The sequence below is a fragment of the Aulostomus chinensis genome, chromosome 13 (genome assembly GCF_037954235.1).
Source record: "Aulostomus chinensis isolate RoL2024-O1b breed Wild chromosome 13, RoL_Achi_v1.0, whole genome shotgun sequence".
NCBI lineage: Eukaryota > Metazoa > Chordata > Actinopteri > Syngnathiformes > Aulostomidae > Aulostomus > Aulostomus chinensis.
This window is the reverse complement of record NC_141332.1, coordinates 16,088,248-16,114,102: the sequence shown is the minus strand read 5'-3', so window position 1 is coordinate 16,114,102 and position 25,855 is coordinate 16,088,248. Positions and strand designations below refer to the sequence as shown.

The 25,855-nt window shown below is 45.6% G+C and overlaps 4 protein-coding genes across 8 annotated transcripts; 3 read left to right on the top strand and 1 right to left on the bottom strand.

The window, feature by feature from the left end:
• Positions 1–767: 767 nt before the first annotated feature.
• On the bottom strand, positions 768–13,303 carry LOC147251157 (uncharacterized). Of its 3 annotated transcripts, none has more exons than XM_086221625.1 (5): positions 13,184–13,303; positions 5,870–6,188; positions 4,644–4,936; positions 3,448–3,559; positions 768–3,346 (listed from the first exon to the last, which is right to left on the bottom strand). In XM_086221625.1, the coding sequence occupies exons 1-5, from the start codon at positions 13,229–13,231 to the stop codon at positions 2,298–2,300; spliced, it is 1,821 nt and encodes a 606-aa protein (XP_086077751.1). In that variant the 5' UTR covers positions 13,232–13,303; the 3' UTR covers positions 768–2,297. The 3 variants fall into 3 exon arrangements, with proteins under 3 accessions (XP_086077751.1, XP_086077753.1, XP_086077752.1); XM_086221627.1 differs by lacking the exon at positions 13,184–13,303 and adding an exon at positions 9,299–9,517; XM_086221626.1 differs by lacking the exon at positions 13,184–13,303 and adding an exon at positions 6,587–8,783 and having other exon boundaries at positions 770–3,346.
• mif (macrophage migration inhibitory factor) lies at positions 7,029–8,782 on the top strand. The gene is made up of 3 exons (XM_086221632.1): positions 7,029–7,243; positions 8,210–8,382; positions 8,507–8,782. The coding sequence occupies exons 1-3, from the start codon at positions 7,136–7,138 to the stop codon at positions 8,571–8,573; spliced, it is 348 nt and encodes a 115-aa protein (XP_086077758.1). The 5' UTR covers positions 7,029–7,135; the 3' UTR covers positions 8,574–8,782.
• On the top strand, positions 13,182–18,924 carry LOC147251156 (uncharacterized). 3 transcript variants are annotated; one of them, XM_086221630.1, is made up of 5 exons: positions 13,182–13,462; positions 15,222–15,635; positions 15,818–15,951; positions 16,221–16,281; positions 16,602–18,924. In XM_086221630.1, exons 2-5 carry the CDS (start codon positions 15,311–15,313, stop codon positions 17,876–17,878), a joined length of 1,797 nt encoding a protein of 598 aa, XP_086077756.1. In that variant the 5' UTR covers positions 13,182–13,462; positions 15,222–15,310; the 3' UTR covers positions 17,879–18,924. The 3 variants fall into 3 exon arrangements, with proteins under 3 accessions (XP_086077756.1, XP_086077754.1, XP_086077755.1); XM_086221628.1 differs by having other exon boundaries at positions 13,183–13,462; positions 15,217–15,635; XM_086221629.1 differs by lacking the exon at positions 13,182–13,462 and adding an exon at positions 13,488–13,839 and having other exon boundaries at positions 15,217–15,635.
• Positions 18,925–19,028: 104 nt separating this feature from the next.
• LOC147251155 (uncharacterized) lies at positions 19,029–22,156 on the top strand. The gene is made up of 4 exons (XM_086221631.1): positions 19,029–19,972; positions 20,103–20,209; positions 20,328–20,445; positions 20,548–22,156. Exons 1-4 carry the CDS (start codon positions 19,696–19,698, stop codon positions 21,534–21,536), a joined length of 1,491 nt encoding a protein of 496 aa, XP_086077757.1. The 5' UTR covers positions 19,029–19,695; the 3' UTR covers positions 21,537–22,156.
• The last annotated feature ends 3,699 nt before the right edge of the window (positions 22,157–25,855 follow it).

The window sequence follows — 25,855 nt, the reverse complement described above, 5'->3', positions numbered from 1 at the left end:
TCTCAGCCAGTCAGGAGGATTCTGTTGTCATTTCTAAGTGAATCAGCAAAGGTCTTGACTTGTCCATTCCACCAATCCAGCTCAGTTATGATGAATGAATGACTGTACCTCAGTGCTCTGGGATGGAATCATTCCAACTCTAGATTGTCTTCCACAGATTAGTTGCAAATAACCATCTAAAGATCTTCCATTCAGCCATAGAAAATGACAAAGAAAAGCCTTAGGTAGGAGATGTAGTAAAATATTTACTTTTTGGGTTAAAATTGCACATTACAGAAGGTCTGAAATTATGATTACTAGTAAAACTAATTGTGGCTATAGCACATGTCCAGTGAAACCCTAAGAAAGATATTAGCAGCCAAAAATTCCCACTGTGGCTTCTCAAGTCCTGGCAAATGTCCACTGACTGAAATGCCACAGATGAGGACCACAGTCTCAATCTCAGCCCGCACCAGAGGACAACGGAGAATCACGTGTCCACCCTCACGCTGGAAAACGACTCCTCCAACCATCCGTGAACGTTGTGGAGAATGGAGTGAAAAGAAACCAGAAATGTAGATCGCTAGTTTTGATGAGCTCAATGAACCAATAAAGGGGTGTCTAAACCTGTGCATGTCAGCTAACCACCCAACATATCTGCCCTTCATGAGCCCAATTAGCATGGCTCAGGAGTGGTAGTGACTGTCCAGTAACAGATGGGTTGCTGGTTTGATCCCGGCCTCCCACTTGAGCAAGATATTGAATCCTAAATTGCTCCAGATTAACTGACTGGTACCTTGCATGGCAAAATGAGCTAGATTGATACAGGACATGAACCTGTAAGAAATAACTATAAAAGCAGCGAGACTGTGAGTAAGACTTGTGTTTGTCTCCATGATCCGGAAGATTGAGCCTCCGTTTGGTTTCCCAAAAAACAAAACTGAAATAGCAGAGTTGTTTTCTGATGAAGTGAAATGTTTATTTCTTATTGTTGACCAAAACACAAATATACAAAATACCAAGCTGATTATATTGTCTGGGGAAAAAAAACAAAACAAGGTAGTCAGCTTAAAAATAAGCGAATTATTGATAAAAACATAAAAGTGTACATTTCATCGATCATAAATAAGTACAAGTTTGTACAAATCAGAACATTTCCAATTAAAAGGGCTGAAAGTCTGAGATTGATTTGAGTTCTTCTGCATCTATTTTCAACACCGCATATCCGTTAAGGTTAGCGGGGGGTGGGGTGGGGGGTGTGGAGCCTATCCCCGCTGACATTGAGCGAGAGGTGGGGTTCACCCGGGACGGGTCGCCAGTCAGTCACAGGGCCTGATTTCTTCTCTGACAGTATAAAAACCACGTACATCTTAAGTTACATGATATTTCCACTAATCCATTACGGTGGATTCAACACACTGGGATTCAGATTCCTTTGCAGAAATGTTACTTTCTCCAACTTGCTAAAGCCACTATCAGTCACATTGAGTGCTATGGATCGTTTAAACAGACCTGAGCCAGGTGGTATTGCATCGAGACCAGTCTAAGGCCTGGCTCATTTAGGTGGGAGTTCTTCCAGAAGTAGCCTGCTAGCTGGGCTAACTTTCAAGCTAATGTAGCAGTGTGTCGAAAATTGTCCGACTGACAGAAACGGACTCCCAAAAGACATTTCTTCTGTCTTTTGTAAACGTTTTAATAGCAATCAAACAGGATATTTATTGACTCAGTCACAGAGCCCTGATATCTTGAAGACTGGATTCACGGAGTGTTAGGTCTGTCAGCTACTTTGCTACCATCTCCTTTGCCTTTTTAATTGCAGAAGTACTTAATTCTTTTTAGCAGATTACCTCTTTGTATTCCTCGTACAGCCTGTGTGAGGAACATCACTCCCACTCGTATTTTCACCATCGTCTTTTCAGTGTTTCTGTGGGCCTGTTTTTTTTAGCTATGCAGATGCAATACCACCCAGCTTTTTGAAAGTCAATGGCTTTGTGCTGCATCAAGAGAGGAATGCACCTGACCCAACCTCATGTCAAGGCCAACACATAAATGGGTGCATTGCCTATTAAAACCCCGTGGGTGCTGCAGGAGAAAATGACAACCACATCAGCTGGACACTTGCAGACACACCTGTGTGGTACTTTGCGGCAGGCATAAGATGGAGCCGTGACCTTAAAGTCAATTTACTTGTCAGCTTGTGGGATCAGGGAATTCAGATCACTGAGAACAAGACCAGACACAAGTCACCTAAATTCTACCACATTCATCAAAAAGCTGCTCTTTGTTTCCACTTCCATCAGATATCAGAAGTCAGGGCTTTAAAAACACTGGTGGCTCTTCAGCTGCTCCACATCGTTAAAATTCCCTCCACAGTTGGAGCACTGGAGCGTGGCCTTCTCGCTGTTGTGTATGAGTTGGTGTCTCTTAAGGTATTCCACTCGACTGAACCGCTTTCCACATGCTTCGCACCCATACGGACGTTCACCTGTGTGGATTCGCTGATGCCGTTCCAAGTTGCCTAGACGACTAAAGCTGCGCCCACACTGCGGGCACCGGTGTGGCCTCTCCCCTGTGTGAACCAGATGATGGCGCTCCAGTGAGCGTGAGTGTGTAAAGCGCTTCCCGCAAATCTCACAGCAGTGTGGCCGCTCAGCGGCGCAGGCACACTCATGGTTCTTAAGCGCCCAAGCATGGCTGAATGTGTTGCCACAGTGGGCACATGGGAAAAGACTCTCCTCCATGCCACTGCTCTGTAAATGGGCGCCCCCTAATGGACAGGGGTGCTCCTCCATCTCTGTCTCTGTGGTGAAGCCTCCTCCACACTGTGGGCAGAAGTGAAGCAGGTCTCCAGAAGCCTCCTCTTCCCCTCCACTCTCCCCAACACTCCCTGGAGCAGATGGGTGGGGAAGGTGCTCGGATTCCCCCTGCTCCACCGCATTTTCCCGCGTCACACTTGTAGCTGAGTCGCCCTCTCTCAACTTCTTCGACCAGCCAGACCTCAGCTCTGCCCCTATAAACACTGCAGGCCTCACACGATCCTTCAGCCTGCTGGGTCCTATCTGGTCTTCTCCTTGCAGGGTAGGTGGCTGAGTCTCCTCTTCTCCTTCCTGCTCCATTCCATCTAGACCAATGTACTTGGGAGCCGAACTGACCTCTCTGCTCATCACTGCCTCTGAGTCAGGGCTAACAGGCTGGGAGGCCGACATGGCCGCCTTCTCGCGGCCTCTCTCAGCCCTCAGAGCGGACTCCAAGCCCCTCAACTCATCCATGGTCATACCACCCTCTGAAGGCTCCGCTGAGCCTGCCTCCCAGTCCTCCTCCTCTCTCTCTCCTGAATGAAGGGTCTGAGGACGTTCTGAAAGGTCGACTTAAGAGGGACAGACGAAGGAAGACAGGGAGCGGTGTTAGCAACAGATTCCGCTATCCTTCCAAACTCTGCTTAGTCAGTGTGTGTGCAGAGCTCATTACCTTCACTTTGAGCTCTGGAGGTGGTTTGGATATTCTGGTCGGGCAGGTCCATCTTCAAAGCCTCCTTGATCAGCCTGAGGGAGGCAGGTTGATAGTCCTCTATCTGAGAAAACTGCAGAGAGAAACACCGAGCATTGTGGTTGTGTTTCCAAGCAACATGACCAGTGAGATGAGCATGAACAGGGGTAGAAAACACCAAAATAAATGAGCGCTTGTTTGAATATTGACCTGATGTGACTGTACATCTTTAAATGCACAAATCACAGAAGTGATGAGTTGAAATGACCATCAGCCTCAGTTACAAGTATCACGATCAAAGCCCTGGATTTTCAATGATGCCAACCACGAAGGGAAATTTGATCCACAGTACCTGGTGTGTTCTAAGATGAGACTGTTTTGAATTTCCAGGGCATTTATAAACTCAAATTCTGCACAAATTTGTCAGTTTGATGCAAGGTTGTGATCACATGTTTTCTAGCCCACAGCTGTGCATGTATCCTGAATTATCTGTAATCCAGGACATGAAGTCGATGGTTAAAATTGGGTTTCCCTCTCTAAGAACATATTGTTTAAGTTACATGCAAAGCTCATCGTAACCTGTAACTTAATCATGGAAAATGTTTCAAGATGCTTCAGAAAATGAAACGGGAATACAATCGGAATATTCGAAAAGAAACTCGTGTTAACGCCTTCATAGAAATATTGTTCTAGAATCAGGTCAATATTTGGCGTATTATTGTCTGTGGAGGATTCTGCAGTTGTAATCAGGCTATTTAATAAGACACCAAAAATGCTCTGAAACTGCTTGATAGGGAAGAGAATAACATGTTCTGCACTCTCTGGATGTGCAAATATGGAAAAGAAGAGGAGAGTGGATCTGTGCCCTGCCACTTGGTCATGTGGAGGAAAAAAGCATTTTCACTTTTATGAGTAGTTTTTCTACCTAAAAGCACTTGAGATGTGGAGAGCTGAACTCAAACGGCTTCACTGGAAGCTAAATATCAGATCAACAGCCTTCACTTTATCCACTACATCTCTGATGTGATTCTGACTGGAAAACAGGAGAAAAACTCTGTATTATCTCTCTTTTTGTTTGTGTTCCTTCTCATTCCATATGAAGCTGCTGAGCAATGCAGAGATGCCATGCCACTTTCTCCTCCTCCTCCTCCTCCTCAGAGAAAGCCTGTCTCTCTCACCTCCTCTTTGATGTTGGGCGTCTCCTCCCCCTCACCGCTGAGGCTGCCCTCCCCTGCCTCGTCTTCCACCATCCCTCCCTCATCTTCTTCGCCCCCGGGGAACTGGATGAGGTACATCTCCCTGGCCTCCTTCCCCCCTCTCCCTCCTGCTCCAGCTACGACCCCCACAGCTCCTCCACTTCCTCCTCCTGCCCCGGCACAACCACTGCCGCCTCCGCCTCCTCCTTCCTCCCACACACCTCCCGGCCAGCCTTTGCGATAGGCTGCTGCTGTGTACTTCTTTGACTTTCCTCCTGAGGAGAAGGGAGGAAGACAAAGGAAGGAGATAGAGGGACAGGAGAGAGGGAGGGTATGGGGAGACAGGAAGGAGAGAGAGAAAGAGCAAGAGTGAGAGAAGATGAAATACGAGGGGAGCGGGGTAAGTGGGAGGAGATGATTAGAGGGCCAGGGGAGACACATGAAGGAGAAAAGAGGGTGGAGAGGAAGAGGAGGGGATTGGAGAGACAGAGGGGAACAGGAGTAGTGGGGGAAGGGAGAGTGTAAAAGGAGCAGGGGGAGGAGGAGTGAGCATGGTGAACAAGTGAGGCGAGAGGGGGCGTAGAGGGACAGACGAGCAAGCAAAGGGGAGAGAATACAGGGAGAGGAGAAGTGGAGAGGGAGTGTGTAATTATGGTGGAGAGGAGCGGAAGAGGAGTGGAGGGGAGAAGGTGGGGAGTGAGTGTGCAACGTGATGAGGGAGTGAAGAGCAGGAGAATGATGTTGGAGGAGGTGGGGGCAGCGGGAGAGGGCGGAGGAGGAGAGGGTGTGAGGGAGAGAGGAAGGGGAGGAGGGAGAGTTGAAGAGAGGCAGAGAGAATTGAAGGAGGTGGGGGGAGAGGAGAAAGGCAGGCAGGGAGGGAGGGAGAGTGTGCAAAAGCACAGAGGAGTGGGAGGGACAGAATGCAGAGGAGAGAGAGAGAGGAGAGGGGGAGGTGAAGGACAGACATGAAGAGGAGGAGGAGGCGGAGGAGGAAGGGAGGAGGGAGAGAGATCAGCTCTTACCAGATGGCTTCCAACAAAACAAGTATGTCTTCGCATAAGCCCTGATTACATAGCAAGAGCCCAGTTCCTCACATCAAAACACAATAATACCACTACATTTCAAAAAGGTGCCACTTTCTTGTAATAATAAAGCATCACACGGATCCATGTGATGTAAACCCTGTTTTATGAGATAAAGCCACTTACTTGCCATCTCAACTTTTCGTTTCTGCCGCCCTCCAGCCCCCTCTTCTGCCACCGCCAGTCCAGCGTTGCGGCGGTTGGCAGCCCAGCCCATCCCGTACTTGCGCTCGGTTCTCAGCTTGTTCTCAGTGAGCCTCAGGCGCAGCTTAAGAGCCTCGTTCTCCTTCCGATTGAGGGACAGCTCCACCAGGTAGTCGGTCACCGTCTCCTGGAAGAGTTTGGTAATCTCACACACAGACGCTCGGATGAGACTGTCCATCACCGCCGTCAGATGAGTCTCAAACGTGGTCACCGATTCCTCCATCATCGTGGGCGAGGGGACCTGAGGATGGTTCAATAACATCAACTTGAACAGCCTCGTGTCCTCACTGGGATCTCATACGCTTCCATTGATTACGACCACTGATCAAACTTGTCCTTGTCATCAATGTCAGTAAAATAGATGTAGTTTACTTAGTTGCTGTTAGCTAGCAGCTACAACATAATGTCGACAGTGAAGTGTGACAGCGCTCATACACGTTATTCCATACCTGTTACTACTGAGACTACTGCTTGTCGGTTGTTGGAGGAGTAAGTGTACCGTTGTAGTACAGTAAATACTAAAAATAAGACCCGAGAGTAAACTCGCAGTACTGGTGCACAGACGTCGATGTTTAAGTAGAAGAGGAGTAGCACCGTCTTCACGTTAGCTGCCTAGCTAATTTAGCTTTAAATACTTACCTTCTGTTAGATTAAATCCCAACGAATGGACGTGAAACGACGAAAGAGCGAATGAGTTAACGTCTCACGGACGAGGTTGGTCGTTGATAGCACGCACAGAGACACGGCGACAAAGGAAAGCGCCATCCAACTTCTGCCCTCTCTCTCTTTCTCTCTCTCTGCCTCTGTTTTCCTTCTCGCCTCCGTCAGCTCTGCTTATTGATGTTGGGGGACACTGCGCATGCCCAGTACCGTAATTACCCTACACTCAAGAGCAGCCGCACCCCAAAAACGAACATAAAGGATTTCAGCTGCTTATTTGTGTACTGATCTCAAAAGAAATCATGATAAGTAATTTTAAAGAATCAAAGACATAATAACTCCCAAAATATTTCGCCCACACTTTGTTTGATTTTTCTTTTTTTAGTCTCTCTCATCCAGGAAGGATGGGGGCGCTGTGTCCATTGCACACTTTCTAAGCAAGGAAGAGGTCTTCCGCAGTTCATTACGTTGGGCTACCAAGCACTATCTCCAGTCTTAACAGAGCCCAGCTGCACTCACAGGGAAACCATGCCGATGTTCATTGTTAACACCAATGTGGCCAAAGGCGAAGTACCGGCGGCTCTACTCTCGGAGGCCACCGAGGAGCTGGCCAAAGCGATGGGCAAGCCTGCACAGGTAGGTGAGGGCCGCGCCAAACGGATTGTGCAAATTCTTGACCAGTCACTCGGGCTTCTGTTAGCTAAAATGCTCTCTGTCCTCATTCTATCTCGTGCGTTTAATAGACTTTTTTTAGACGTACTTATTTCGACTGAGTTAATATGTAATTCCTTGTTCAAAGCAAGATTTATGACATCGTGGCTCAAACCAGCGGTCTTCGACAGCCCACATATTACAGCTATGTTTTTAAATTAAGTTGCCATCAAAAAACTCACATGTTGTTAGTGTCACTTCAAGGCTTAACTGTGTGTCGCCGTTTGGAGAGTATGACAGGCACTCAGTAATCTGTTATGAAAAGGATTCAAAATGTCCTCGTCGGTTATGTAATGAACATAGTTTGGATCACAATGTATGGAAAGTGATGCGATGAAAAATTAAAAGTCCTATTTGATGTGGGAATTGTTTCAGCCAATACGGATTTTTAGATGGTTTAGACTCATATCGCATTGACAATACTCTCTACAACTCTTTAATGTGATTTGAAAATTTCGTTAAACCATATTGCATCCATCCATCCATCCGTCCATTGTCTTCCGCTTATTCCTGTTAAGGGTCGCGGGGGGGGGGGGGGGGGGGGGCTGGAGCCTATCCCAGCGTCTACGGGCGAGAGGCGAGGTTCACCCTGGACAGGTCGCCAGTCCATCACAGGGCCAACACATAGAGACAGACAACCATTCACACTCACATTCATACCTACGGTCAATTTAGAGTATCAATCAGCCTCGTCCCCTCTTGATGTCTTTGGACTGTGGGAGGAAGCTGGAGTACCAGAGAGAACCCACACAGGAACAGGGAGAACATGAAGACTCCACACAGAAAGATCCTGTGCTGGAGCCGGGACTCAAACCCTGAACCTAGCCTCACTATTGCTATCCTGTGTCAGACCTAAAAAAACATGTCACATGCTGTCATGTGCTGTTTCAGTACATCGCTGTGCTGATCAACCCTGACCAAATGATGATGTTCGGAGGGAAGGGAGACCCCTGTGCGCTCTGCTCCCTGCACAGTATTGGCAAGATCAGCGGCGCCCACAACAAGCAGTACTCCAAACTACTGTGTGGACTGCTCAACAAACACCTGAGCATCTCTCCTGACAGGTAACCAACCCACAACACACATTCACCTTCTCCTCTGATGGGTAAAGGTGACGGAAACACAGATTCACACACTGATTGTTAATGTCCAATCTCATTAACCTATTTCTCTCTGTGTCTATTTCAGGATTTATATTAACTTTGTAGACATGGATGCAGCCAATGTGGCCTGGAACAACTCTACCTTTGGCTGAGATGGAGGTCAATGCACTGAAATAGATCATTCCAGCATTTTCCTACATGATTTAAAAACATAGTGGCAGAATGAAGACGCAAGGACACATGACCCACTGATTAATTTACTGTGTGTGTTTGTGTGTCTCCTTATAGAACTTAGCTGGACCCTTTAGCTTTGCACTTTCCCTGTCCCACTGCAATAAAGCAAACCTTGAAGAACACTCAATGAATTTGTGTTGCTTGATCCTCTGGCTTTACAAACATATATCTTTTTAAGATAAGTTTTTATAATTTGTAAAAAATAGACTATTTCACAGCAGTCAAGTACTGATATTAAAAACATGAATAGTCCTTTTTCCCAGTAGATAATTTGACTGGTAGGAAGTGACAGTCATAGGAGAAGCACATGTCACTTATAACACTGACAGCTCTATTCAGTGCTGCCTTTAAATGGGGTTGTGTATTGTTTGGAGTTGACGAGGAGAATCTCTTTGTTTCCATCCCATCTCCTGAAAGCTCGTGTGTCATATAGAAAAGTTCCATTTGAATGCGGAATTCATATGCCACCTCTTGAAGCTTCTGAACTTTGTGGACAGGTTGAACCAATCACATGGAAAATCCTTTTGGCTCTAGAATAAAAAATCATACTTTTTTTTCCACCAGCTCCAGCTGGTGGAAAAAAAAAGGAGCTAGAGCTGGTGGAAGAGGTTGAGCGTTACCGGCTAGATATAGTCGGCCTCACCTCGACACATAGCTCTGAATCCGGAACCCGAGTCCTCGAGAGGGGTTGGACTTTCTCTTTTGCTGGAGTTGCTCCGGGTGAGAGGCGGAGGGCGGGGGTGGGCTTTTTGGTTGCCCCTCGACTCTCTGCCTGTACGTTGGGGTTTACCCCCGTGGACGAAAGGGTTGCTTCCCTGCGCCTTCGGGTCGGGGAACGGGTCCTGACTGTGGTCTGCGCATATGCGCTGAACACTAGTTCAGAGTACCCACCCTTTTTGGAGTCCTTGGGAAGGGTACTGGATGGTGCCCCGGCTGGGGACTCCATTGTCCTACTGGGAGACTTCAACGCTCACGTGGGCAATGACAGCATGACCTGGAGAGGTGTGATTGGGAGGAACGGCAGGCCCGACCTGAACCCGAGTGGTGTTCAGTTATTGGACTTCTGTGCAAGTCGCAGTTTGGCCATAACGAACACCATGTTCGAGCATAAGGATGCACACCGGCACCAGGACACCCTAGGTCGCAGGTCTATGATTGATTTTATAGTCGTATCATTTGACCTGCGACCACATGTTCTGGACACTCGGGTGAAGAGAGGAGCTGAGCTGTCAACTGATCACCACCTGGTGGTGAGTTGGATCAGATGGCAGGGGAAGATGCCGCGCAGACCTGGCAGGCCCAAACGAGTAGTGAGGGTTTGTTGGGAACGCCTGGCAGAAGAACCAGTCAGAACGATCTTTAACTCCCACCTCCGGCAGAGCTTTGATCACATCATGGGGGTAGTGGGGGACATTGAGTCCGAATGGGCCATGTTCCGCTCTGCCATTGTCGAGGCGGCTGCTGTGAGCTGTGGCCGCAAGGCTGCTGGGGCCGGCCGCGGGGGTAATCCTCGAACCCGCTGGTGGACACCAGAGGTGAGGGGAGCCGTCAGGCTGAAGAAGGAGGCTTACAAGGCATGGCTGGCCTGTGGGTCTCCAGAGACAGCTGACCGGTACCGGCAGGCCAAACGGTGTGCAGCTGTGGCGGTCGCCAAAGCAAAAACTCGGGCGTGGGAAGAGTTCGGTGAGGCCATGAAGAACGACTATCGGTCGGCTCCAAAAAGGTTCTGGCAAACCGTCCGTCGCCTCAGGGGGGGAAGGCGGCAACTTGCCCACACTGTTTACAGTGGGGGTGGGAGGCTGCTGACGTCAACTGGGGAGATAATTGGGCGGTGGAAGGAATACTTTGAGGAACTCCTCAATCCCACCAGCACGTACTCCGTGGAGGAGATAGAGTCTGGGGAGTGCTTGGGGGGGGGTCGTCCAATCTCCGGGGCAGAAGTCGCCGAGGCAGTTAAACAACTCCACGGTGGCAGAGCCCCGGGGGTGGATGAGATCCGCCCTGGGTATCTCAAGGCTCTGGATGTAGTGGGGCTGTCTTGGCTGACACGTCTCTGCAACATTGCGTGGACATCGGGGGAAGTGCCTTTGGAGTGGCAGACCGGGGTGGTGGTCCCCGTCTTTAAGAAAGGGGACCAGAGGGTGTGTTCCAACTATCGGGGGATCACACTTCTCAGCCTCCCTGGTAAGGTCTACGCCAGGGTACTGGAGAGGAGGGTCAGGGCAATAGTCGAACCTCAGATTGAGGAGGAGCAGTGTGGTTTTCGTCCTGGCCGTGGAACCATGGATCAGCTCTTCACCCTCGCTAGGGTGCTGGAGGGGGCATGGGAGTTTGCCCAACCAGTCCACATGTGCTTTGTGGACTTGGAGAAGGCTTACGACCGTGTTCCCAGGAGCATACTGTGGGGGGTACTCCGGGAGTACGGGGTGGATGGCCCTTTACAAAGGGCCATTCGGTCATTCTACCGGAGGAGTGAGAGTCTGGTCCGTGTGGCTGGTAGTAAGTCGGACTTGTTCCCAGTGAGGGTTGGACTCCGCCAAGGCTGCCCTTTGTCACCGGTTCTGTTCATAACTTTTATGGACAGAATTTCTAGGCACAGCCGGGTGGTGGAGGGGTTTGAGTTTGGTGGCGGGAGGATGTCGTCTTTGCTGTTTGCGGATGACGTAGTCCTCTTAGCGCCATCGGGCCACGACCTCCAGCTCTTGCTGGGACAGTTTGCAGCCGAAAATGAAGCGGCTGGGATGAGAATCAGCACCTCCAAGTCTGAGGCCATGGTCCTCAGCCGGAAAAGGGTGGTTTGCCCACTCCGGGTCGGGGGGGAGGTCTTACCTCAGGTGGAGGAGTTTAAGTATCTCGGGGTCTTGTTCACGAGTGAGGGTAAGATGGAGCGGGAGATTGACAGGCGGATTGGGGCGGCATCCGCAGTCTTGCGGTTGCTAAACCAGTCTGTTGTGGTGAAGAGGGAGCTTAGCCAAAAGGCGAGGCTCTCGATTTAACGGTCAATCTACGTTCCAATCCTCACCTATGGTCATGAGCTTTGGGTAATGACCGAAAGAACAAGATCACGAATACAAGCGGCCGAAATGAGTTTCCTCCGCAGGGTGGCTGGGCTCTCCCTTAGAGATAGGGTGAGAAGCTCAGTCATTCAGGAGGGACTCAGAGTAGAACCGCTGCTCCTCCATGTCGAGAGGAGCCAGTTGAGGTGGTTCGGGCATCTGGTGAGGATGCCTCCTGGGCGCCTCCCTCTGGAGGTTTTCCAGGCATGTCCAACTGGGAGGAGGCCTCGGGGCCGACCCAGGACACGATAGAGGGATTATATCTCTCGGCTGGCCTGGGAACGCCTCGGGATCCTACCGGAAGAGCTGGTTGAAGTGGCTGGGGAGAGGGCATTCTGGGCTTCCTTGCTGAGACTGCTGCCCCCGCGACCCACCGGATGAAGCGGAGGACGACGACTTTTTTTTTTTTTTTTTCCTCTTATCTTGAGCTACTGAATCAAGTGGACTGTGGATCATTCCATGTGCCAATTGTATGCTGATCTTGTGGAACTCTATTGTTTGCCTGTTATGTCTGTAAAGAGTCAAGCGGTGAAATTACGCAAGATTGCCTTTATAAGATTGACCTTTTATTAATGTGTATTAATTTATTTCTGCGTAAGCACTCATGTATTGTGCAGTTTTAACAGCTGGCATAAATGGAGATTTTTGGTTAGTTATTAATGTCTCACAACCCTCAGTGAAGATGGAGACAACTGTCAGGCAGTTATGAACAAAAACATCTCATCGTTTTACAGATTATCACGGATTGTCTGGACTAATATTCTGAGTAAGAGGCAAAAGCAATGGCTACTCCTTCAAATACCATATTTTATAAATGTGTATACAGGTTGTCCTTTTGCCCACCGGCTTAACACAGAGGTTCATTCGTCAGTTTCCTTTCAGATAAAACATCCATGGATCAAACATAAGGATTGCACTGTTCTTGGACTGTTATAACGAATAGTGATCAGAATTTAGCTCAAATCGAACATTTTTGAGATGATTTCAAAGGGTTAAATCGGGCCTGAGCCACCGCAGCAAAATACATTTGAAAGTTAAGAATTAAGACATGAAAATAAATAATTTAGCCAAAATAAAGGGCAGAATAATTAATGTCACGTTGAGCAGAGAAAAAAAAGGGTTCAGGTACAGAGATGGTGAAATTGTCAGTCCCTCGGTTCATCTCTACACACAGATGGCCAGATCTTCGTGGTTAATGTGTGTCAAACAAGATTTTCAACCACAAAATCGACATGAACCAGAGTAAAATTGTTATTTTGTTGGTTTATGTTTTTATGTGTTTGTTTTTAACTCATAAGGCTTTTAACTATAATTTCTGTATTATGTTTCAGTTTGGTTAGGTTTAGGAAAAGTTCACGGATTGAGTGGAATTGACGTTTTAATTCCAATAGCAACATGTTACGAACATAGAACGCACATCAAGAGTAACAACACACCTCCACTCAAAATATCCAGGACATACGGGCACTTACATGTTGCTTCTGTGTTGTAAATATATTGGAAATCTGCACTGATACCATCCGACCAGAGAAACATCACCGACAAACGCGACCTGGTTGTTGCTATGTTTTTCAGGCTGGCTTGACCTCCTGTTAGAAAAAACAGAGGGAAAACTTCTCCCTGATTATCTTAGTTACGCAGCCTAAGATCAGGCGTTTCGGGGCGTGAAGTGGGAATGAAAGAGGCGCCATTCTTTGTTTCCGTATTGTAGGCCAACGAAAACAAAATTATTTAAAAGCCACCGTCTGTAGGTAAGTTACTCATTAAAGGTCGTGTCCCTTGAACGACAGAATGGAACCCTGGCCGGAGATGCTGAGTGTCGTGCAGAAGACGTGTTTTGCTACGATGACGACTTGCCTAGCACGTGCTAGGCTTTTTTTGTTATCCCATAATAGAATCTAGAATTTAGTTTATTTTGTGGCTTTTGTCTTTTCAGAACGTTCTGGCGTTGTAAGGAAATGTCAAATTAACACAGCGGTAAAGTAAATCGTCTGCTAGCCTAGCATCATTTCGCCCTGCTAACACTCAGCTTAGGTTACTTTGTCATTACCTCAACACTCCTAAGGTTTTGTGCTGTTCGCTTTCATCATGCGGGTTTGATTCTTAACCTGTGGGCTAACATGACCAGGTAATGTCGGCTAGCACGATACACACGGAATGTGTCCTAGATGCCTGCTTAACAGCTAGCTTAGATTTACCCACGTAATGCTCAGTTGATAACTGCATGTGGTGCTCGTCAGCTTGTTGTTGTTTTTTTAACTTAACTGTACATTTTTGTGCGTTTGACTAGTAATTCATCCTTTCTGGTTCGTCACTGTATACTTGAAGGCAGGGAACAAGCAGCCAAATGCTGGTTTAATACGGACGGATGAGCTTCACTCTCTCTTCATAGAAGACGATGCTGAGTGGCTGGTTAAAATTTAGGAACAGCCAGCCATTTGGCTGGTGGACAAGAAGTGATTGTGCTTCCTGCTTGGAACCCGTCAATGGCTGGTTCACGGGATTCAAACATTACTCACTGTCCCTGTCACTGCTCTCCATGTGATGTTGTATATGACTAGTGCTGCATAATATGGGAAATAAATCATATTGTCCTATAACCAAACTGAATCCTTAATATATTTGCTTGGTTCTCAAGGAAAATGCACAAGATTGATTTATTTTTCCAGAGCATTTTTTGTGGTAATATGATTTAACGGGCTATTTTCTCAATTGTAGGCTGCTTCCCATGTATAGATGTTGAACACAGTTCACACTCATGCAGGGCTTTCAGCTTTATATCCCAACCCACAGCGATATAGTCTGATCATAACAGTGTGCCTTCGCTTATTGCCTTGATGGCAGTCCTCTGTTGTGAAGCAAGACTCCTGCCAGCCTGAACTAATTTATAGAAACACTTGATGCTTGATTGAGTTTTAGAGCTGCAACAGTTATTCAGAGGATTAGAGGAAAATTATTCACGGACTAAATTTGATGAATTTTTTTTAAAAGCAAAAATGTTATGTATACATTTGCAGGTTCCAGACTTTTTAGATGTAAGGATTTACTACTTTTTTGCCATCAATGAGGGAGTTTGACTGTTGGAGGGACCAAAAAAAGCCATTTGAACATATCACATTGAGCTCTGGGAAATTAATAATGAACATTTTTTTGATGTAACAGCCAAAACAATTCATTGATTAATTGTGAAAATAATCAGTGATTACACTTGAATGTGTAAATGATCATTAGTTGCAGCCCAACTAACGTTATTGTTAAGATAGGTGGGAATGTATCTTTGTCTTTTCCCAAACACAGTTTCAGCATACAAGCACATTATTATCATGAAATGAGCAACATACCATACTGCACACAGGCATCAAAAGCTATGTTGTAGTTGCATAAAACAAGACTTGTAGTCAGTTATTGGCATAATAATGCATGCATTGGCATGATAATGTTCCTTTCAATTGTAGGAAGCTGTTTTGTTGCTGTCCTTAATGTGACCTCTTATCTTTCTGATTAGGATAGGTGGAGTGATAATCTGGAAAGGACCAGTGCTGCATCCCAAGACACTCTGAACGAGGTCACCTGGTAGCAGCTACCGACTATCCTCAAAGATGTCCGACTACATGACCAGAGGGTTCAGGGCCCAGCTGACCACAGTCATGGACTCAGTCCTGAGGACAGCTGTGTTTGAAATCACCAAGATCTTTGAGAACAGTCTATGTGATTATCACACTGAGCTGGCACAGAAAGGAGAAGAGATAGCGCAACTTAAAATGAAATTACAGAAAACAAAGCTTCAAGGAAGTGAGGATGGAAGGAACAGAGGAGAGAAGGTGGAGGTGGATACAAAGCAGAGCAGTGAAACACAAAAAGAGATTGAAAATTCTCTCTGTGCCTCCACTCAGACTTTGCAGACTCCTGAGATTGATTTTGAAGGTAAAGTATTTTAAAAACAGAAATGACTTTGTAGTAAAGAGCAGAAAAATGTAAGAATATTACAGTGTCATTACAAACGGATTCGCCTTGTGTGTGTATGATTGTCATAAATGTAGATGTTTAGTCAGTGCATCACTAGTTGACTGGCGCTCACCTGTGTTTTCATGTTTGGATTTGTACAGTACCGGACGACTGGTGCGCTCCTCTGGGTTCTGAGACCTTGACCAAACAAGAGGACTCTGTTGCTGTGTGCCCCAGCGTGAGACTGCGCCGGCTGTCCATTCCTCTTTGGCACATTCCAATCATCAAACAGGAGGTGTGTAACTGAGGGTGACATTTTGAATGATGGCACTGCTGTCATGAACCACTCAGAGAAGCATGCTGATGCTTTTTAGAGGCCTTTTTTTTTTAAAGTTCTCTACAAGTCACATGACATAATAACCTAAGTTTCCTAGGAGGGGTAGTATAAAGGAATTAAAGAGGATCAGGTGTCGTATTTTTACAAATGGCCTCATGTGAACCTCATTTCTTTGTACTTGGAATTCAGAATAATTGGAGATACAAATGCTAACATTTATCTTTCAGAGAGTTAACTGTGATATAGACTCCCTCCATCCTCCAAAAGTGGTCAGAGGAGACAAGAAAGGTGCGTTTATTCATGTATTTTTTGCCTTGCCTGTTTAATCTAACTGTTGTTGGAACTTCATGTCGATTGATTGTTGATGTGATTGAGCGCTTCTTGAATTCACGTCTGTGATGATGATAAGTAAAAGTGTGGCCACCAGAGTTTTATTGCCTCCTTGGTGTGTGTTGTTGATCATTTAGCCCCAACCACTTATAATATGGTGGTCTGAGGTAGGAACTGCTGGATGTTTGCCACTAATGATAATGTTTGCACAGAATTTGCTACCATTCCCCTCTCTTGAATACAGTATGTAATATTTTTGCAATGTATATCTGCCGCAGGTTCCTCATTAAACAAGACTAACACTCAAAGGAGAAGCTTGCGAGACCTCAGAAGTCGACGCCGACCAGGAAGAAACGACGTGACGAAATTGCTCCAAGACATTCAACAGGAATACTCCGACCTTCAAGTCAACACAGTTCAAAAAAGAAGAGGGAGAAGCTCAACAGGAAAAGCGCAAGAGCAGCTTAAGAAGGACACAAAAGAGAAAGGAAAGGGAACAGCCAAGCCTGAGTCTAAAGAACAAGTAAAGGTGGGAGAGAGTGGAAAAACATACTCTTGCAGGTATTGTAAAAAGCTATTCAATTCCGAGTTTGGCCGAAATGTACATGTGCGATCACACAAGAAGTGCCAAGGTTGCAAAAAAATATTTCCTTTTCCAAGTGCTCTCAAGTATCATAAACATAATTGCCAAAAATTCCAGAGATTGTTAGAGAAAGCAGGCAAGTCCATTGCCCTTCCAAAACCTGCCCGTGAAAATGAAAATTTACATGTGAAAAACACAGCTCAGGTCATCGATAAGGTTGGCACACTTCGCCCTGACCCCAGCGCATCAACCCAAGAGGATGGAGTGTCCACCAAAATATACACCTGTCAACGTTGCAACAAGCAGTATAATATACGAAGCAAATTCAGAGAGCACGTTCGAGGTCATATTAGTGAAAAGCCGTTCCCATGCAGCATTTGTTCAAGGGCATTCTTCATCAATCGGTCGCTCAGAAGACACATGAGAGAAAGGCACAAAAACCATTTGGATCCAGAAGAGACCAACCAGGACCTGGCATGGACCGAACCTTTAGAGGAACCGGACGATAATGGTGAGGATTCTGTTTCTCTCAGCAAAGCCGCTTATAACACAATTCTGAAAGAATGCCGTGTAGACATGAGTACAGGTTCAGCTTGGCAAACAATGGGCATTCGGTGCTCTAATGGCTTCAGCTGCATAGTGTGTACGAAGCTCATACCACACAAATACAAGTTGATCGAACACTTTCGCATCCACACGGGAGAGAGGCCCATCTTATGCGAGTGGTGCCCAAAAACCTTTCGGACCAAGTCACAGTATTCCACGCACAAGAGAAAGTGCAAATTTGCTCGGAGACCACTTCCATGTGACCTTTGTGAAAAGACTTTCTTCACAGGCAAGCAGCTATCAAGGCACAAGATGGCTGCCCACAATCGCAAGAAAAATCAACACAAACGAAAGTGCCCGCATTGTCGAAAAGTCTTCCTCTCTGAAGGAACACTCAAGAGGCATATTCTTACTTTCCACAAGTAAGTAGGTGAACAGCCCCAGCTGTCTAAACATTCAGTGTTATTTATGCTCTCCACTGAGTGATGGTGGGGGCTTCCCTGCAATTTACCTGTTAATGTTGTTTTCTGATTAAAATGTGACTTGGAGAAATCTATGACTGAGCTATTTTGACCAGCTCTGTCAAATATTGAACAGTACTCTAATACCTGTTAATATCCGGAAAGGAAGAATTATTCAAATGCTTCAGAATGTTTGTCAATGCTGCAGGTCTTGATTTAATAATACAATGTTGAAACCACTGGAAACAGGGAAAAAAAAAAAAATTAAGTCTAATGTCATCTTTTCACAAACTAAATGTGGGAAAACTGTGCCGCTATCAATGACTAATAGATCGTACAACAGTGCATCATTTTTTGTTAAGACGTCATTGCTAAAAATCAAAACAGTTCATCATATCAATGCAGAAATACTACAAATCCAAGATGGCCTTATAGAAAACCTGCTTGGCTGGTATTGGCCACCATGATATCATATCTAATGACTAGCTACCTCGGGGGAGACGTTGCAGGAAATTTCTGTTTGCTAGTTTGTGGTGCACTTGCTGTCATCCAGCTGCTCAAACCTGTGTATGTGTTTAATGAACAGTTAAATTATTTCCACAAATTTATCTGTTCACCTTAATGACAACAAGCACTGTTGGGCTTTATGTCTATACAAGTCGCAGCAAAATCTAAGAAACTGTTGGAGATCACCCGACTGTTTCGCAATGGTTGTAGATCAGACTTTTGGAATGCTTTGATTTTAGAACTCTTGCTATGGAGAATGTAATTGGTTCCCTTGTAGTTCTAGCTACTGTTAGCTGAAGAATATTTGTAAAAGCACATACAGTTTGACACATACCAGTACACCAGAGCGCATTCTCTTCACATGTTTTTCAGTGAGTTGTATTGTTTTGTCTGTCTACATGGACATAACAGTAAAGTTGTGATTTTAACTGCCTAATGTCCATGTATCTTGAAATTGTGTTGTAGTAGTGTCTCGATATTGACTTTATCGTGACCACAATAAATCCATATTTTTCTTTTGTCTTGCATAGTCTTTTTTTTCTTTCAAATATGCAGTTTACTTGAATATGTAATCCTGCAGTATCGTTAACTGTGTTATCGCGAGACTTGCAGTGATATCGCGGATGCAACAACCTGCTAGCTGAGTCGCAGCTGCATCCCTCGTAGGTGCCAAGAATGCGTACTATTTCCGTGGGTCTAAATGCTGGCGGAGATGTCTGGTCATCGACTGGGACGAGACACTACTTTTCGACGTCATAGCTCACCTCTAGTACACCTCCAAATTTAGCTGAAGCTACAACGGCTTCCAGGTCACGCCTGGTCGGCTCCCTTGTTTACACATTAGCTGGAGGTAGCTAACATAAATTGGTAAAGCAATTCAACATTCTCGCTGTCTTGTAGCTCAATTGAAGGTAATTCTTATTATACTGTTAAAAAAGAATTGTGTTTTTATATTGCATAGCTTGCCGTCTTTGTAGCTTACGCGTAACGGTTGGCGTTTGTTACCTGGAGAGAAGGCAAACTGCCGTGACAACCTAATGATACCGTTGGAAAGCTACACGTTGTCCTACTGTTAAAATTAAATGAAGGTGGTTAGGTCAGAAAAGTAAAAGCTTAGCTGCTGAACATGGCAGCATCTCATGGCAATTCATGGACATCAGAGCAGAGGAGTGAACGGTGTTAGCCACGTTGCCCCTTCACCGGTTAGCCATAGACTAAACTAGTGCTGTCTGTCAGTAGTTGAAATTAAAACATCACCAACTGAAACAAAGGGCAATGGAGTCGGTGCGCAGTGCTTTCCACGCTCAGCTGGCCACCGTCATGGACTCGTTGCTGGCAGCCGCCGTGTGCGAGATCGCCAAGATATTCGAGGGCAGCCTGTGCGAACAGCAGGCGGAGCTGGCGCAGAAGACCGAGGAGATTTCCATCCTTCGAGGCAAACTGGAGAAGGTGGAAAGGAGGCAGAGGGCGAAAGGTGGTGGGAGTGAGGAGGGGGAGGTGACAACAGGCGAGAGAGAGAACACCTTAAGGCAGAAGTCCCTCTCAGGAGCAGGTAATAATGGGATTTGATCTAATATGTGTTTCAGAAAATATTTTATCATTGTATGCAAACATCACTTTTGCCCTAAATTATGAAGTCTCATCATTGCCTGTATTCCTAAATTTACCCTTCTCTTGCACAGGAAAGGATGCATCCTCTCATTCAGACCCAGCAGAGGGACTCAGTCACAATCTCAGTGGGCTCAAAGAGGAGACTACTAGTCAGGATGGAACTTCAATAAAACATGAGGTCAGCCCCGATCCTCCACCTCCACAATTCAAATGTTGTTTTTGACAACTGAAACAAAACTGTGATTACTGAGTTGCCAGAACCCTCTGACATGCCCTGCTCTTTTTGCTCTCCATAGCTTTCTGGGTCACGGCCCTCCATGGGGGCTTTTGCAGTGCAAACACCAGAGGGAAGCCTTGCCACTGGGGAGCAAAGGCAGATAGATCCCCTGTCTGCCACCCAAGCCAAGGTCAAATGTAAGAAGTCACTACAATTTGTCCTCTTGTTGTTGTTTTTTTTTAACAATTTTTTTTTTCATGAAACTCCATCACTTGTCCTTTCCACTAATCTGGCTGCAGTGTCTCATTGGGACCAGGGCAGTCGGAGTGCAGATCATCGACCCCTCCAGGATCAAGCCTCCACCCCTTTTCTTTCAATTTCTCAAAGTGGACATTGCTCCCCAAGACCAGACCCAAGCCTAGCTCAGCCAGGGGAATGGTTACCAGGGTTGGACACTACCCGAAGTGGGGTTCCAGGTCTGGAAAACTTGCAGGCAGATGGTACCAGCTGCTCCGGTCCAGCTAGCAGCAGTACAGGCGCAGATGCACCCTGCTTCCGACCCGGGTTTGGCTCTGACGAGACCAGCAATGAAGATGATGATGGCTCTTTCCCTTTCCTGGATCAGGAGCCTGAAAACCAGAACTCCAATCATAACCCAGTGCAGGGTCAGGAGAGAACTGAGGCTCAGCAAGATCAGCCACAGTCTCTCTCTGATGAGTCGCCATGGAGACCCAGAGATGAGAGAGCTGGGAGAGGCCCCATTAATCACACCAGGCGGGCCTCAACTTTTGGCAACAGAGACCCCCTTCGCCTGCAGTCCAATTCACAGTCACTCACGCTTCGACAAGTAAACACTCTGAGCCACCCTCCAGCTCCCAGTGGCGGGAATGGACGACCTTACACCTGCCCGTACTGCACCAAATGCTTCACCTACCCTTCACACCAGCGCAGACACCTGTTACGTCACACAGGAGTCAGACTGCACCCTTGTCAGTTCTGCGATAAGAGCTTCCTCACTCCCTCTGAGCTAACTGTTCACACTCGCACACACACGGGTGAGCGGCCTTTCGGGTGTGCTCAGTGTGGTAAACGTTTTGCCCGCAGTGGGAATTTGCGAGCCCACCAACGAGATGTTCACATGGGGAAGAGACCCTTTGCTTGTGCTGAGTGTGGGAAGAGGTTTGCCCATAGAGGGAACCTTCGAGTGCATAATCACAGAGTTCATCAAGGTGATCCGTACTACATGGATGACCAGCAGGAGCAAGATATTGGCCCTAATCCAATTTGAATTATAATTTATGGTTATGTACTAAATTAGCTGCCCAAAAGGATTCTCTTTGGAGTCTCACCAGTGCCCGCCCTCCCCTCCCCTCCCCCAGCCATTTCGTTTGGGGCAAGATTTGAATTAACAACTAACAAATTTGATGTGTACTTGGTGAGAATCAAAAGCGCAGGTTATTTGTGTCTTAAATATGTTTTCAGTTGTGAGTCAGACAGAAAAGAACATGTATTTCACTGAATAGTAAATGACTGAATTTGATCATACATGACTAAGAAACTATTTGTCTTCCATTGGTGTACTTCCCTGCCATTAGAAAATGTTTCATTACTTGAAGTAACAGAACTACACAATAAGATGAAAAAAGAAGAAAAATGAAGCCAGTAAATAAGGTTAGTTAACTGTAGAGATATGACATGCATGCAGTGGTAGCATAGCATCTCCTTCAAAATTGTGCCAATGTACCACCCATCTCCTGAAACATTGATTTTGACAGTGTTGTAAAATGTAAACTTGTTATTGGAGTACATTCCTGTGTCATTACGGAACTGAACTTTTATTTCGCATCGTAATTTTTTTTAAATTTTATTTTGCCAAGTTAAATTAAAGAACAATTTGTTCTCCTTGCAGTTTGTTCTCTTTTTCTTGCTCCATATATTTTTTAACCACAAGGGGGCAGCAGTAACATAAAAGGAGCTATAGATGTGGTTTTTGGAGAGCAGTACAGAGACGGATTGTTGCTAAAAGATGTTACCCTCAGCATGTTTCATGTCTGCCCTATATTTTGCAATATTTTTCCCTGATGTTTGCACTTGTGTCATCATGCTATCTCTCGTGGATTTGGCCTATAAAAAATATGCTTTGAAAGCAAAATCATGCGCCTTGAGAATTGGGTTACTGTGTTCAACAGCACAAAAAGTAATTTATTTCCTGCAGTTTGGTATGAAAATAGTTGGAAGTGTGTTTAAAAATGAGAAAACTTTCTTTTTATTTCACAAACTGCACTTTAACAATACATTTTATATTTACGATTTTTGTTGCTTTGAATGCTTTTACCTCTGGGGCAGAGCCAGTATGCTTCTGCTCCAATTCCTCAATTTCCCATGAGTGCTGCGCAATCAATTGAACCAGGAAAAAAAAAAAAAACGAACAGACAATAAAACACACAGTTGTGTTAGAGTAGAGAAAAACATGTTGCAAAATATGTGGTTGCATTTTTCTTGATAACAAAGCAAATAGATTCATGATACTATACAATTATAGCAAAAACAGCACAATATGACTTTTTTCACTGAACCATGCAGCACTTAACCTCTGCACTACTCAAGCTATTTGGACGTTCAGATTTTTTAAAGTATCTGTGGAGGGTGATTGGATGTACACACACACTCTCTCACTCTCTCTCTCTCTTGAACACACACACACACACACACACACACACACACACACACACACACACACACACACACACTTACCTTCTCAATTGCTGAGCAGAGCTTGTGTATACATATTCCCCAGGCTGCTGAGTCCTCGGTCTGATTATTGTAATATTACATTCAGTGACCTCCCCTCCCCCAAAGGTCACCTGTGTCTGTCTCTCCCTTTGGGTTTTGCACTCCCCATGACAACAACTTCAACAGTGCACAAGGCCAACCTTGACACAAGAAAGTGGGAGGCAAACATTAATTGTTGGAATCTGTGCACTTTTAAAGATTCACATATGGATTCAGAGTAGGAATCTGTTTGTGTGTGAGTGTGTGAGTGTGTGTGTGTGTGTGTGTGTGTATGTCAGAGAGAGAGAGAGAGAGAGATGGGAGAGGATTGGTGTCCCACTGAGCAAAGCTCTAACAGACATTTTAGGTGCATGTATTTTTTTTTTTTTTTTTTTTTACAGTAAGTGCTGTATTTATGTGCATGTGGAAGCTTGGGGTCAGATAGAGACCCAAATCTATACACAGATTTCGGTCTGAAAATAGCTGTGTGTGTGTGTGTGTGTGTATTGAAGGCAGAGGTCACATGGGCTTTGCAGTGTTTTCTGTTTTTATATTTGTTGATGTGTAATCTCCTTTCTGCTCTAAGCAGCTTTGCTCCAGGGGGACAGGCAACAAATGAACAACTGACTGGGTTGGAGGACTACAGGCCAAAACAGCATTGCCAAGCCATGTGCAAAAGGGGGAATTTATGTTGGCATGTATCAATACAACCACACAAATGGGTTGCACCCATGTGTTACCCTGTGGCATTTGGTAAATCCAGATAATAAAATCAGTTGACGTCTAATGGCACCACAGCCCATTCCTTCAGTGATTTGATTTGGTATAAATGAGAGCTTTCAGTCAGCAGGTAATAATTATAGTTTTGTCTGGTAGCCATGTTTGATTCTGTTTAGCCATGTTATCTTATCATGTTGTAATGTGCCTTTTTACCTTTAATGTCACCATGTTTCAGTTTACTTCTCTTACCCCTCAGGCTGCTGCTTTAATTTTCCAGGAAAAAAAAAAAGAACTCCACTTTCCTGCCCACAGCCCAAACAGTCATTCCATCAGCATCCCGTAATCCCCCAGGAGTAAAATTATCCTCCTGACAGCCAGTTACTGCTCCCTCCTCCCCAAACATGTCATAAAGGAGTAAAAGAGAAAATATTTACCCTTGCTCCACAGGAGATGTGAGGAATCAGTCAAATAATTGACTTATTTGTATGTGCACACACCTCTCTGCCTATAGTTTTAATCAAGCCATGTTTACTTGTGTACACACTTCTCTTGAGAGTGTGTGCGTGCGCGTCGTGAGCGCTTCACGTCCTCCCAGGCTAAGGGGTTTAGCGTTGCCCCAAGGCTGCTCATAATCTACCCAGTCCCACCGCTCCCCCGGGGGCTGTGGTTTCATGCGGGTTGCCATTACTGTGGTGAAACCTCCCTTCAGGGGATTACAGCACAGTCTCCTGCTCAAGTTGATCCATCGTCTGCTGACTGCATTTAAGCACTCACTTAATGTGCTAATACTGTTAGACTGGGGAGACGCAGTGGAGCTTTCAACTTTCATCTTATAAAACCCTTTGTCTGGGGAAAATGCTGATTTCATGGCTGCTGGGATTAAATCCATCAGTAATCAGTTACAATCATAATATTATTTGAGCTTTTGGATGTAGATATAATGTGATAAGGGCTATTTATCAAAGACACTGCTTGGATTGTTGTTTGTTGGATGCATTTATGAGTGCACAGTGACAAGCGGTCACTGGGTTGAATCTCCTCCAGGCAGATTGTTCTACTCTCTCAGCAACTTTCTCGTCACATTTTGGGGGTCACAGAGCATGATGGAGAGATGGAGTGGGAGTACATTTTGCTCCTCTTTCAGAGTTCTTGGGTTTTCCAAGTATTCACGTCTGTATACATGCGTGTGCGTCCTCCATCGGCTGCTCCTGGGTTGCTAAGCAACGCTGTATCTGCACTGTGGAGTGGGGGTGGGAGAGGGAGAGACACACCGGGTCAACAGAGACACAGTCACAAGCATTAGTGCATCTGATTGGACACATCGGGGCTCCTGATGAATGATGCTGATCCTTATCATAGTGACGGGGTGTGGGTTTGAACCATCTCAGTCTCCTACCCTCCAAAGTCTAAATATCTGCATCAAAAACCGTGAGATACACTCTCTCCAGCTCTCATAAATATTAGATTTTTAAAGTTCGGCGATGATAAAATCGTGTTAAAGTGTCAGAGCGTTTTGATCTAACATGAGTCATCAGTGAATCATCAGTTTCTAAGGTTTATTTGGGCTATTTTTTTTATCTTTTCCTTTTTTTGTTGCCAGTAAACTGCTCAAGTGTTCACCTCAGAAAATCATCTGCCACGGCAACCAACAGTTTTCTCTCAACTACAACATCCCCCAGATGTGAACGTGTGATGTAAAAACCTCCATCTGCAGAGTCCCTTCGATCACTTGAGATATTACAAGCACATTCACTTTTAAGGGCAATGGGTCCAAGTGACTGAGGATAGTGGTTGGTCACACTCTATCACCTAGGTAACAGACTGGTCTTGGGTTGCTGAGGGAGACAGTCCGGGTCAAGCATGGCAGCTTAACAAGGTGAAGTGTACCCAAACAAACATTTGAATGCAGGCAATGAGGATGATGATGGATGTTTGTGTTATGTTGTTTTTTTTCTTCCTGAAGTGTTTTATTGTTTCTCTACCTGCTGTTTCTGTGCCCGATTTGACTAAAGGACTTATTTTTGTTTGAGCATGAGGATTACATTCATAGCAGATTTTGAACCCTCCTCTCTTAATCTGTTTCATCCTCTATCCTAACAGCTGAACTGCTTTAAG

Excerpts from the sequence above, each read along its gene's own strand:
- LOC147251157 (XM_086221625.1), bottom strand. The coding sequence starts at position 13,231 with ATGGTATCAGTGCAGATTTCCAATATATTTACAACACAGAAGCAACAT. Across the intron at positions 4,937-5,869 it reads ACGAAAAGTTGAGATGGCAA|GAGGAAAGTCAAAGAAGTAC; the intron begins GTAAGTGGCTTT and ends CCTTCTCCTCAG. Across the intron at positions 3,560-4,643 it reads CGCCCAACATCAAAGAGGAG|TTTTCTCAGATAGAGGACTA; the intron begins GTGAGAGAGACA and ends TTCTCTCTGCAG.
- mif (XM_086221632.1), top strand. The coding sequence starts at position 7,136 with ATGCCGATGTTCATTGTTAACACCAATGTGGCCAAAGGCGAAGTACCG. Across the intron at positions 7,244-8,209 it reads CGATGGGCAAGCCTGCACAG|TACATCGCTGTGCTGATCAA; the intron begins GTAGGTGAGGGC and ends GTGCTGTTTCAG. Across the intron at positions 8,383-8,506 it reads CTGAGCATCTCTCCTGACAG|GATTTATATTAACTTTGTAG; the intron begins GTAACCAACCCA and ends TGTCTATTTCAG.
- LOC147251155 (XM_086221631.1), top strand. The coding sequence starts at position 19,696 with ATGGAGTCGGTGCGCAGTGCTTTCCACGCTCAGCTGGCCACCGTCATG. Across the intron at positions 19,973-20,102 it reads GAAGTCCCTCTCAGGAGCAG|GAAAGGATGCATCCTCTCAT; the intron begins GTAATAATGGGA and ends TCTCTTGCACAG. Across the intron at positions 20,210-20,327 it reads GAACTTCAATAAAACATGAG|CTTTCTGGGTCACGGCCCTC; the intron begins GTCAGCCCCGAT and ends TGCTCTCCATAG.
- LOC147251156 (XM_086221630.1), top strand. The coding sequence starts at position 15,311 with ATGTCCGACTACATGACCAGAGGGTTCAGGGCCCAGCTGACCACAGTC. Across the intron at positions 15,952-16,220 it reads TTCCAATCATCAAACAGGAG|AGAGTTAACTGTGATATAGA; the intron begins GTGTGTAACTGA and ends TTTATCTTTCAG. Across the intron at positions 16,282-16,601 it reads GGTCAGAGGAGACAAGAAAG|GTTCCTCATTAAACAAGACT; the intron begins GTGCGTTTATTC and ends TATCTGCCGCAG.